The sequence below is a fragment of the Canis lupus genome, chromosome 19, assembly GCF_048164855.1.
Source record: "Canis lupus baileyi chromosome 19, mCanLup2.hap1, whole genome shotgun sequence".
Lineage (NCBI taxonomy): Eukaryota > Metazoa > Chordata > Mammalia > Carnivora > Canidae > Canis > Canis lupus.
Genome location: NC_132856.1, coordinates 47462917 through 47476237, shown reverse-complemented (window position 1 = coordinate 47476237; position 13321 = coordinate 47462917). Strand labels below are relative to the sequence as shown.

Genomic DNA, 13321 nt, shown 5'->3' with positions numbered 1-13321 from the left:
TATTTTATTTATTTATTTGAAAGAGAGCATGAGCAAGGGGAAGGACAGAGGGTGAGGGAGAAGCAGACTCCTCGCTGAGCAGGGAGCCGGACGTGGGACTCGATCGCAAGACCCTGAGATCATGACCTGAGCCAAAGGCAGACGCTTAACAAACTGAGCCACCCAGGCGCCCCTATTTGGGGATAACTTTAGATTTGCAGAAAAATGACAATGTTATAAAGCTACAAAGATATACAGAGTCTGGGGCAACCCGGATGACTCAGCGGTTTAGTGCCGCTGTCGGCTCAGGACGTGATCCTGGAGACCTGGGATCGCGTCCCACGTCGGGCTCCCTGAATGGAGCCTGCTTCTCCTTATGCCTGTGTCTCTGCCTCTCTCTGTGTGTGTGTGTGTGTGTGTGTGTGTGTGTGTGTGTGTGTCTCATGAATAAATAAATAAAATCTAAAAAAAAAAAGATATACGGAGTCTCTGTGTGTTATTCACACAGAGAAATTAACCTCTATGTGACCACTGTACATTTGCTGGAAGTAATAACATCAGTACGTGACAATTAAGTAGACTCCAGACTATTTAGAGTTCATCGGTTTTCCCATTAATGTTTTTCTGTTCCATGATCCTGTCCAGGTTCCCACATTGCATTTAGTTGTCACATCTCAGGTCCCCCTGGACCTGTCTCAACCTTTCCCTATTTTTCATGACTTTGACCATTTTGAGGAGCACTGGCCACGCACGTCTTTTGTGGAATGTCCCTCAATCTGGGCTTGTCTGGTGTTTTCTCATGGTTGGATGGGGGTTATAGGTTTCTGAGAGGAAGACCACAGAGGTGAAGTTCCTTCCCTTTCTCATCATATCAGGGGTACCTGATGCATACCTGTCATCACAGGTGAAGCTAACTCGATACTTTGGTTAAGATTAGGAATGAGGTACCATTTTTTAATTCAGCGCCTATGTGAATAACAATGTTAATGGCTACTGTTTATTAAGCGCTTACCACGTTGCTATTGCTCGCTCTATGACACGAATCCAAATGTGCTAATTGCTTTCATAGAGATTAACTGCCACTGGGACTATAATCAGCCTCCGGGGTCTGAGCTTTGGGATGGGCCTGGACTTGCAGCCTTGCCCTTTCTCAGCCGTACTGACCCCTGGCAGGTTGAGAGCCCCAGTTTCCTCATCTATAAAATTGAATTAGTTAAAGTCACTGTGGGGATCTTGCCCCATAGTCTCTTCCCAACCGTGATCTCTTTTGATCAAATCCAACCCACTAAGAATTCCCACTCAAAAGAGTGCCTGGGTGGCACAGTCGGTTAAGCGTCTGACTTGTGATTTTGGCTCAGGTCATGAACTCAGGGTCGTGAGATCAAACCCTGCATCAGCTCCACTCTCAGCAGGGAGTCTGCTTGAGATTCTCTCTCCCTCCCCCTCTGCCCCTCCCCCTGCTCTCTCTGTTAACTAAGTAAACAATTAAAAAAAAAAAAGATTTCCCACTTGAAAGAACAAACAGAAACTCCTGGAAAGTAGCAGAAAGTATAAACGCATGCTAGCGACAGTGTCTTCAGAGCACATTTCCAGAGCCCTTGCTCAGTTGTCTTCTTTTCAGCCTTTTTATTTTGAAATGGAGAGTCACAGGAAGTAAAAAAAAAAAAAAAAAAAAAAAAAGTAGAAGTCGTCCCATGTCCACTCAGTTTCCCCCAAAGGTAGCATCTTGCAAAACTAAAGTACAGTATTACAACCAAGAAGTTGACGTTGTGACCACCAGACAAAGCATCACTTTCACAGACGTGTGTGTGCATGTGTACGGTACACGTGCGCACAGATATTTCATGCTAGGAAATTTTAACACCCGTGTAGCTCCGAATAACTGCCACAGTCCATATGAGGGACTATTTCCTCACTGCAGAGGTCCCTCCCACTACCATTTTAGAGTCACCCAGGCCTCAGCCCCCAGCAACCAGTAATCCATTCCTTTTTTTTTTTTTTTTTTTTTTTATTCATGAGAGACACAGAGCATGAGAGGGAGAGAGGGAGAGCAGAGACACAGGCAGAGGGAGAAGCAGGCTCCATGCAGGGAGCCCGATGTGGGACTCCATCCCGGGTCTCCAGGATCATGCCCTGGGCCGAAGGCAGCACTAAACTGCTGAGCCACCCGGGCTGCCCCAGTAATCCATTCCTATAATTGGTTATTTCAACAATGAATGGGATCATACAGTCTACGACATTGTGAGACGTGCTCTGCTCCTTCAGCATAATGAGCTCAGCTTTTCACAAATGTTGTTTCATAGAAGATCCTGCCAGCAGCCCCACTGAGGTTAAACTAGTCCACCCATGTTCCGGGAGAGGAAACAGACTCAGAGAGACACAGTGATTTGACCAAGGTCACGAAGCCCGCAGGTGGCAGAGCAGATGGCCTTGGATTGATTCGTGCTGAAATGTGTCCCAGAAGGATCCCATTTGAGGATTGTCAGTTGCCTTTATCCCTGACTTCCATTCTTGGGGCTAAGAGGGGAGTGGTGACACTCCGAGGAGGGCATCTGAGTGGCTCTTGTCCTGGCTCCGAGACTCAGTTCTGTCTCCAAGGGCCTGACTCACTCAGCTCCAGAGCCCCGGGAGCCTCTGCTGAGCCCAGGGTGGCTTAAAAAATAACCCCTCCAGTCTGACTGCTATTTCAAAACAATGGCCTTGGAGGGGAAATCAGTGTCTGCTCTTGGCTCTGGAAAATATGGGTCCTCGGGGCAGCTGCTGTATGCTCTGGGACAGGGGTCAGCCAACTATGGCCCAAAGGCAAAATTCAGCCCACTGCTTGTTTCTGTAAATAAAGTTTTATTAGCACACACTCAACATATTGGTTTGCATGTTGTCTGGGGCTGCTTTCACTCTATGACAGCAGACTTGAATAGTCGGTGGGGTCTTTTTTAAAAGATTTTTAAAATTTATTTATTCATGACAGACACAGAGAGAGAGAGAGAGAGAGAGAGAGGCAGAGACACAGGCCGAGGGAGAGGCAGGCTCCCTGCTGGGACTCGATCCCAGGACCCCATGATCACACCTGAGCCGAAGGCAGACACGCCACCACTGAGCCACCCAGGCATCCCCAGAGTTAAATAGTTGTAAAGAGACCATTTGACCTGTGAAGCCTAAAATATTTCCTATCTGACCCTTTACAGAAAAGCATGCTGACCCATGCTCTCAGCCTCTAGGCTCATTAAAAACTTTTCTCCCCAGCCACCATGCCTTTGCAGCAGTTTTCTGTGGATTCAAATGCCCTGTCTGTCCTTCTCTGCCCAGGATAGACAGATGTCCTCATCTACCTGTCTGTTCATGTCTGTGTCCATTTCTTCACTAAGACTGCAATAACCACTCCACAAAGGCAACAGGGACCTTTGTACGTTTTTCTCTCTGCTAGACGCCACAGTGTGGAGAGCAGAGGCTGGCCCAAGTGGGAGATCAACAAATGTTTGTTGAATTAATGTGTCACGACGGAGGCACCCAAAACTGACAACAATGGATTTTTTTCCCATTGAAGTGACATTCGCATAGCATGAAATTAACTGCTTTATTTTTTTAAATTTATTTTTATTTTTAATTTTTTTTTAATTAACTGCTTTAAAGTGAAGAATTCGGTGACAGTTAGTGCATTCGCAATGTTGTGCAATCACGACTTCTATCTAGTTCCAGAACATTTCCATCACCCCCAAAGAAACTCCATACTCATTAACAATCACTCCCCATCCCCTTCCCCCAGCCCCTGGCAACTACCAATTGGCTTTCTGCCTCTATGGATTTGCCTGTTCTAAACATTTTGTGTACATGGAATCAGACGGTGTGTGGCCTTTTGTGACTGGCTTCTTTCACTTGGCCCAGTATTTTCAAGGTTCATCCGTGCCGTAGCATGAAGCAGAGCTTCATCCGTTTTTATGGCTGAAGAATATTCGATCGTATGGATGGATTACATTGTGTTTATCCATTCATCACTTGATGGACCCTTGGGCTGTTTCCACCTTTTGGCTACTGTGGATAATACTGCTGGGAACTTGGGTCACAGGTATCTGTTGGTCTATGTTTTCAGCTCTTTGGGGTCCATACCTCGAAGTGGAATTCCTATAGAAATTCCATATTTAACTTTCTGCGTTTGATGGTATTTTCTTATAATGGGGCTACTTCTCATATACAACCTCTGTGCTGCCTACACCAAGGCTTCTTTGATTAATAATGACCGAATTAGTGCTCTTCTTGGCTTGGCTCCTGGACCAGCAGTCTCCGCATCACCTGGGAGCTTTTTGGAAATGCAAACCCATGGGCCCCACCCAGACCTGATGAATCAGAACTCCTAGCGGCAGAGCCCAGCCATATGGTTTTTTTTTTTTTTTAAGATTTATTTTTATTTTTATTTATTTATGATAGCCCTAGAGAGAGAGAGAGAGAGAGGCAGAGACACAGGCAGAAGGAGAAGCAGGCTCCATGCTGGGAGCCAGACGTGGGACTCGATCTTGGGACTCCAGATCATACTCTGGGCCAAAGGCAGGTGCGAAATCGCTGAGCCACCCAGGGATCCCCAATACAGGCTTTTTGAGCCCCCAAGTGACTCTGGCAAACCATAGTCCTCTGGCCAAATTGGGCCCACTGCTTTTTTTTTGTAAATAAAGTTTTATTGGAACACACTTGAGTGCATCAGTTTGCACATTGTCTATGGTAATGCCAGGTGACTCCAGCACACATTAAGTGTGAGAACCGAAGTCTTTACCTCCCAAATATGTCTCTCAAGTGTCACTACTTGGGCCAACTGATCACACAATGATGACCACACTCTGTTCCCATTTTCCCCACTTTTTTAGTCATTGAGTGGGAGATAGACCGGGGCCTGCTGAGCTTGACAGACGGAGACCAGGGGGCAACTGTCTTCTTGAGAGAGATCCAAGACCTCAACAAACACATCCTGGAAGACTGCGCCCTCAAGATGGTGGACCGGCTCGCAGATGGCTGCCTGGACACAGATGCCCAGAACCTTCTCAGTGGCCTCAAGGGACGCATTGCCGACACACAACCTGGAGTCCTCAAGGCCCACCACCTGCCATGGAGCCGAGACCTGGTGAACCCCAAAAACAAGGCTCATGCTCGGTACCTGAAAGAGCTGGGGGAGCAGTTTGTGGCCAGGGCTAACCACCAGGTCCTTGAGCACCTCCGAGAGCAGGAGGCAGGCAGGCAGGAGTTGGCGTGGCTCTACCAGGAGATCCGCCACCACCTGGGGCTGAGCACCGAGGCCACCTGGACCTTTTGTGGCCGCCAGGAGCTCCTGGCCCAGCTGGGGCAGCGGCTCCGGCAGAGCGATGGCCATCCGCACTCACCCCTGGTGCTTTTTGGACCTCCAGGCATCGGAAAGACAGCGCTGATGTGCAAGTTGGCAGAACAAATGCCGGGACTGCTTGGCCGCAAGACAGTGACCGTCCTGCGGCTTCTGGGGATGTCACAGATGAGCTCCGACGCCCGAGGCCTGCTCCAGAGCATCTGCTTCCAGGTGTGCCTGGCCTACGGGCTGCCCCTGCCCCCTGCCCAGGTCCTGGAGGCCCATGCCAGGGTGGTCCAGTTTTTCCACACCCTCCTCCACACTGTCTCCTGCCGAAACTTCGAGTCACTTGTGATCCTGTTGGACTCCATGGATGATGTGGATTCCATCTGCCGCGCCCGGAGGGTCCCCTGGCTGCCTCCCCGGTGCCCCCCGAGGATCCACCTTATCCTCTCAGCCTGCTCGGGGAAGCCGGGGATTCTAGACATCATGAGACAGACGCTGACGGACCCAGAGGCCTACTGGGAGGTGAAACCCCTCTCCGGAAACCAAGGGCAGGAGATGATCCAGCTCCTGCTGGCCGCCTCGCGGAGGACGCTGAGCCCAGGGCAGAGGGAGCTGCTCTGGGCCAGCCTCCCAGAGTGTGGGCACCCAGGACGGCTGAGGCTGGCCTTTGAGGAGGCCCGGAAGTGGGCCTCCTTCACCATACCTGCCCCTCTGGCCTCCACTGCTAAGGAAGCGATCCATCAGCTGTGTGCCCGCCTGGAGCAGACACACGGGCAGCTCCTGGTGGCCCACGTGCTGGGCTACATCGTGTCCTCCCGGTAAGTGTCTGTCGTTTACACCCTCTTCGTAAATGAGAATGATGCGTTCACCCCTCATGGCTCTGAACGGATAGTTATTCTCTCACTGTTCTGGAGGCCGCAGTCTGAAGTCCAGGCATCGACAGGGCCGTGCTCCCTCCGAAGGCACCAGGGGAGAATCTGTTCTAGGCTTTTCTCTTCATTTCTAGTGTGGCCAGCAACCTTTGGCCTGTAGACTGCCATCTCACAGCCTCCTCCCTGTGCGCCTTCCTGTCTGAATTTCCCCCTTCTTGTAAGGCCGCTCACGGGCTCAGGGCCGCTCTGATCTAGTGTGACCTCCACGTACGCGGACTGCTTCTCTAGAGACGGTCTTCGCGGGCTTCCGGTGGGCACGCACGTTGGGGATCCTGTTCAACTCAACACAATTCATGTGTCATAAAGTGCCCTCTTTGAAAGCCCGCGATGACCCAGTGGCATTTAGGACGCTCACAGTGTTGTACGATCACTATCCATTTCCAGAACATTCCCATTACTGCAAAGGGAAACCCCATCCCCATTAGTGGCCACTCCCCACCCCCAGCCCCGAGCGGCCCCAACCTGCTTCCTGCATCTATGGACCTGCTGGTGGTATTTCTTTTGTAGTTTTTACTTTGAAATACTTTGAAATTATAGACTAGTGGAGGAATTCCCATAGTATTAGACTAGTGCAAAGAATGGCCCATACATCACAGTTTCTCAGCCCTACTGATATTGGGGGCTGCATCATCAGTATGTGGGGGCTGTCCTATGCACTATAGGATGTTGAGCAGCATTCCTGGCCTCGACCCTGGCTACTGGTAGTACCCTGAGTGGTGGCAACCAAAAATGTCTCAGAATATCACCAAGAGGCCCTAGTCAAGAACTACGGCTCTATGCCCTTCTTCTGGGATCACTGATGTGCCGCATTAGCTTTCTCTCCCTAACCCCCTCGTTTTCTTTCTTTCTTTCTTTCTTTCTTTCTTTCTTTCTTTCTTTCTTTCTTTCTTTCTTTCTTTCTTTCTTTCTTTCTCTTTCTTTCTTTCTTTCTTTCTTTCTTTCTTTCTTTCTTTCTTTCTTGGATTCATTACAGGCATTATTCCCCTTTACCCTTAAATGCTTCACATATTTCCTAAGAACAAGGTCAATCAGAACCCCCATGTCACCACAGAACAATTAAAAAATTCAGGAAATACATCACAGATCCAATAATACTATCTAAGACACAGTTTACAGTGAAAGTTTGCCACTTATCTCAAAAACGTTCTTTATAGCCTCCCCCCTCTTTGCCTCCAAACCACTATCCAAACCGGGATCACATGTCACATTTAGTTGTCAAGTTTCTTTGGTCTCCTTTAATTTGGAACATTCCACCATCTGTTTTTGTTCTTTTGAAGAGTCCAGGCCAGTGATTTTGTAGATCAGTGCTTCTCGACCCTCAATGCAGATAGCATCTCAGGTCTTGTTTTTGAATAAAGAATCTGATTCAGCAGGTCTGGGGTGGGACAAGGAATCCCGTGTTTCTCACTGCCTGATGCTGATGCTGCTGGTCTGGGGACCGCATCTGGGCTGGGGGTGTAGTTTGCAGAGTGTCCCTGCATCTGGGTTGGTCTGAGGTTTCCTCGTGATCACATTCAAGTTGAACTTGAGTGATGCTCAGCCCTTCTTAGACGCGGATTTTTTTCCCTTTGTAAATTTGCAAGTTCCCCTCTATTTAATAGGCAATATTATGGGGAGATTTCAGAAAAACCTTTTTAAAACCAAGTGCTAAAAAAAAAAAAAAAAACCAAGTGCTAAAAACAAACAAACAAACAAACAAACAAACAAGAGCTGTGAAGGATTGACCACCAGCATGCATCTACACTGCATCCCAAGCTTGTTGAGTGGGAATCAGCGAAAAAGGAAATAGGAAAATCCAATTTCAATGTGTTTCTAGAGCTTGAAGGACTGAATGCTTACATCCAGCTGCTCAGCCCAGAGAAAGTCTCAGGGCTGCACACTGTGACCTCATGATGGTCAGGAGCTCAGGGATGCCGGGTAGGGACAGAGGTGAGTCGGAAATAAGGAGCAGGAGAGAGGAATGTGTCCATCACACACCCAGATTCTGGCCCCCAAGAGGGTAGGGTGGAGGCCAGTTAGCAGACACATGCCAGCAAAGCTCTGTCTTTTTTCTTTTTAAAAAGACTTTACTTTTTATTTATTCATGAGAGACACAGAGAGAGATGCAGAGACATGGGCATCAGGGAGCCTGATGCAGGACTTGATCTCAGGACCCCAGGATGATGACCTGAGCCAAAGACAGATGCTCAACCACTGAGCCACCCAGGCGTCCCCAAAGCTCTGCCACGACGCAAATAGCCATTAGAAAACACTCAAGCCCGCCATCAGAAATTATTGGACAAGGTGATTTTGCCTCTTTTCAATATAACAGGCAGGCTTTTCTTCCTTTGTCCTTTGTCGCAAACCAATCAAGATAGCAATGATCAGACCAGTGAGCGTAACTGTTCGTTTGTCTGCTTGTTTGCCAGGCACAGAATCCCACTCACGCTAGTGTGTAAGAAGTAAGGGCTTTATGACAAGGCCATGGGAAGAGCTCAAGGGATCCAGGGCCACCCACCCAATTGCCGACTCCAAGGGGGCATACCCCAGATCTCATGTCATCCCCCAGGTTTTGTGATAGATGCCCCCCAGAGTGGGGACTGGGCCTGGGTTCTATAAGAGGACGAAGACAGACAGGAATGTTCTAGGGTAAAGCGGTGAGCCATGAGGCCAACCTGATGCAGCCTACACGGAGGAGGTGGGGTTGTCATGGGAACCAGAAAGCCATGAGAATCAGAACAGTTTCTCATCCCCTCGCCCTCTGGGTCCTCTCTGCCCATTGGCTTCTGTCCTGGACTCTTCCTTTGTCCCCCCGGGAACATCTACTTGCCTCGAGCTTCTACTGGCATCATTAACTCCCATTTCAGAGAACTGGCACCATCCTACTGGCTCTTTCTCGGGTCCTGATTCCAAAATCTAGGGAGACAAAAATAATTGGCCTGCTTGGCCCCACTTCTGGTCCAATTAGTAAAGCTGAAAGCCTCACTGGGTGTAGGGCCGGCCGTCCCAGGGCCTGGTGGGGTAGGTGGTTTATAGAGGGTGCCTGCAGGGCTGGTGATTTCAGTACCTCTTGTTCTACAAAAGCACATCATGCTTCCACACCCACAGTGTGCTGTGAAGGTGAGAGCCCGGCTCCCAGAGCAGATATGGGTCCTTCTAGGCCAGTGGTTCTTTCCTAGGGAGATCCTGCCCCCAGGGAACACTTAGTCATGTCATTTTTGGTTGTCACAGCTTGGGGGTAGGGCTGCTGGCGTCTAGTGAGTGGAGACCAGGGTATAGGGCCGGCCGTCCCAGGGTGGGTAGGTGGTTTATAGAGGGTGCTGCTAAAAGTCCTCCAATGCACAGAACAGTCCCCACTACAAAGAGCGATCCGACTCCACATGTCAGCAGTGTGAGGCTGAGTCATGCTGGGAGGAGCACTCCTTACTCCTTACGCCTTCCCGGCTTCTGCAGGGAAGCACAGTGAACACCAGGCAACCATTAATCTACCTTGTGGCTTTCTGGATCCTGCTCAGAACATTCCAAGCACATGGAATCATGCAATACGTGGTCTTCTGTGACGCATTTCCTTCACTTAGCGTACTGTTTCCTGTATCTGTGTAGAGTGCGTCAGTACTTTGTTTCTTCATATGGCCGAAGAATATTCCATTGTATAGACACACCACTGCCTTAGTCCATTTGAGCTGCTATAACAAAAACACCATAGAGTGGGTAGCTTATAAACAATTTATTTCTTACGTTCTGGAAGGCTGGGGAGTTCAAGGTGAAGGTCCTAGCAGATGCAGTGTCTGGTAAGAGCTCTCTCCCTTGTTCCTAAATGGCCATCTTTTTGCTGTGACAGAAGGGGTAAGGGAGTTCTCTGCGGTACTAACCCCACTCATGGGGCTCCACCTTCATGACCTAACTGCCTCCCAAAGGCCCACCTCCGAATACCATCACCTTGGGGATTAGGATGTCAACGTATGGATTAGGGGGAGACACATACTCAGACAATAGCAACCACAGTTTGTTTATCCGCTCGTCCATACCTGGACATTTGGACGGTTCTCACTTCCGGTTACTGCGAATAATGCTGCTCTGAACGTGCGTGTACAAGTTGTGGTTTGAATAGCCTGTCTGGGGTAAGATTTTATTTTTTTTTAAGATTTTATTTATTTATTCATGAGAGACACAGAAAGAGGCAGAGACATAGGCAGAGGGAGAAGCAGGTTCCCCACGGGGAGCCCAATGCAGGACTCGATCCCAGAACCCCAGGATCATGATCTGAGCCGAAGGCAAATGCTCAACCACTGAGCCACCCAGGTGTCCCTGGAGTAAGATTTTAAAATTATGAATCAGATTCAGGTCCTGCCCTGATTAACCCTTCCAGTGACTTCCCATCACTTTGAGAATCGGATCCAGCCTCCTTACCAAGGCTGACTGGTCCTGGCTGCCTTCCACCCCATGCCTGGAGCACCCTGGCCCTCAATCTCGTGCAGACCCCTTCCCTCCCACCCAATCCCAGATCTGGTGGCATCTTCTCAGAGGGACCCACCTGCTCTAACCCACCTCTCCTGCCCCCTCCAACCTTGTCACTCTTTATCACATGACATGGGTTATCTTCTCCCTGGTAATTGGTGTTATCCAATTTCTTTCTTCTCTTTTTCTGTTATTTCCTCCCGGCTCTGTGCATGAGAAGACAAGCTTCCCCCTAGCTCTCTGCCCCGTAGGAGTCAGCAAGGTGCCTTGCACAGAGACAACACTCTATGAATAATGGTTAACAAACGTGCTCATAGCTTATTGATGAGCCATTGACTGCCCAGGACGTGGTGTCTGCTTCTCTGAGAATGGATGGACTGACTGGCCTGCCCCCTCTCCGAGAGGGCCCTGTATAAATACACGATGCCAGGGAATTATGGGGCTGCAGCTTCCTCGATAACCACTCTTTGAGCCTGCCCAGTTGTTCTGTCCTGATCAGGTGGGATGAGCCATCAAACCTGAGTCTGAAAGGAGAGGATCCAAGCTTGATTTGCACTGAGGGTGCATCAAAGAGTGAGAAAGAAGCTTCTATCCTGAAGGAGGGGGTTTCTGAGGAGGCACAGGGCCACACAGGGATGCTGACAAGTGGACCCCCAAGGTGGGGCTCCCAGGAATCCTGGCTTGGAGAAAATTGTCTAAAGGAGAAAATCAGGTTGGGGAGATGGCGGGGCTACCCCACTAGGACAAGTGTGGAAGATGAGCCCCGATGATATTACAGCAGGGATGGTCCAAGGTGATCGATCTCACAGAAGAGGCCCCAGAGGACACCCACTGTGTTGTACACTAAGTGAGAAGGTGTTCTCTATATATGGAGTTGTTCTGATCAAAATGAAGCTTTCGATCCACTTGGGGAGTTAAACACACACACACACACACACACACACACACGCAGGTCACACACAGAAGGCAGCCTCCCTCTTCCCGTTGCTCTGAAGGGGGCTCTGGCTGCCGTCCATCCCAGCTGAAATGTGCAGGCAAAATTGATTTTTCCAGTCTGATGCTCTCAGGTATTAGGAAGTCCACTGCGGTCCAGCAATGAAACTTCATCGCTCATCTGCTTTACAGCCACTTTGGTTCTCTCGCTCTGTCCTTTCTGGGGCCTGGAAACCATGAGTGAGGCCAGGGTGGGCACAGTTGGTTTCTGCATTATTTTTCTAAATTACCTCCTGTCTCCCTTCCCATGCTGCCTGACTCTTGTGAGGCTGGGGAGAGGCTGGTTCATGGCTCTGTGGGTGTGTGTGCAGAAGGAAAGATCAGGAAGGTTCTACAGGATGGGCACGGCTGTAATGGGGCATGGGCACCTGCTGGGTACCGTCCAAATGCCGACCCTCGGGTGGACACCTCGGTGACGGGCGGGATGCTGTGCAGCTGGCCATGTCTCTCCCTCCCTGGGTGTCTGCACCCCCGACCGCAGGAGTCACAGTATGTTCCAGTGTCCGTCTCTCCTCCCCGCAGGCATGGGCTCTCAGAGGCAGAGCTGAAGGACGTCCTGTCCTTGGACGACGAGGTCCTGGAGGCGGTGTACCAGGACTGGACCCCGCCCAGCAAGGAGCTGTTGCGCTTCCCCCCGTTGCTGTGGGTGAGGCTCCGTCGGGATCTCGGCCACTGCTTGGCCCGGCGGCCGGTGGACGGCTTCACGCTCCTGGCCATCACCCACAGGTGGGTCCAGCAGGGTGGTAATGCTGTCTGGGTGTCCGAGAGCGAGGGCTCACCCATCAGGCTCCTCCTTGTTCCAGATCCTTCCTTTATCCCCGTTCCCAGAGGAACAAGTACACTTAGCACGGCATTCAGGGGCTTCCACACCACTGACTCTGACACAACGAACTTGTTTTTCAAAATGAGGATAAATTCACATGACATAAAACTCATCAATTTAAAGGGTCCAATTCAGTAACATTTGTGCATGCACAATATTGTGTGATCATCACCTCTAAATCATTCCAGAGCAATTCCATCCCCCAATGGGGCACCTGGTCCCTATCAGCAGTCACTCCACATCCCCCCACCTCTCTGCCCCCAGCCCCTGGCACCTACTAATGCACTCTCTGTCTCTGTGGATTTGCCTCTTCTGGAAGTTTCACATACATAGAACCACACAACATGTGGCCTTTCGCATCTGGCTGCTTTTCTCAGCATAAAGTTGCAAGTGTCATCTGTGTTGCAGCATGAATCAGGGCTTTGTTCCTTTTCATGGCTGAGTAATACCCCATGGCATGGATGGACCACATTTTGTTCATCTTTTTAACCATTGACGGACGCTTGGGTCCTTTCTCAAGATTGTGGTCAGTGGTGCCATGAACACGGGAGCCCAAGTGTTTGTTTGAACACCTGTTTTTGTTCTGTTTGGTTTTTTAAAATTCTTTTGGATCTTACCCAGGAGTGGAGTTGCCAGGTCCTACAGTACCTTATTTTATTTTATTTTATTTTAAATTTTTATTTATTTATTTATGATAGTCACACAGAGAGAGAGAGAGGCAGACACACAGGCAGAGGGAGAAGCAGGCTCCACGCACCGGGAGCCCGACGTGGGATTCGATCCCGGGGTCTCCAGGACCGCGCCCCGGGCCAAAGGCAGGCGCCAAACCGCTGCGCCACCCAGGGATCC

The 13321-nt window shown here is 49.9% G+C and overlaps 1 protein-coding gene across 5 annotated transcripts in view; it reads left to right on the top strand.

The window, feature by feature from the left end:
• Positions 1–13321, top strand: part of NWD1 (NACHT and WD repeat domain containing 1) — a 65903-nt gene that overhangs the window by 15221 nt on the left and 37361 nt on the right. For all 5 annotated transcript variants that reach the window (XM_072786855.1, XM_072786854.1, XM_072786856.1 and 2 more), the window contains 2 exons: positions 4833–6105; positions 12172–12375. In XM_072786855.1, the coding sequence (XP_072642956.1) occupies positions 4833–6105; positions 12172–12375 (1477 nt within the window). The remainder of the gene's footprint in view (positions 1–4832; positions 6106–12171; positions 12376–13321) is intronic.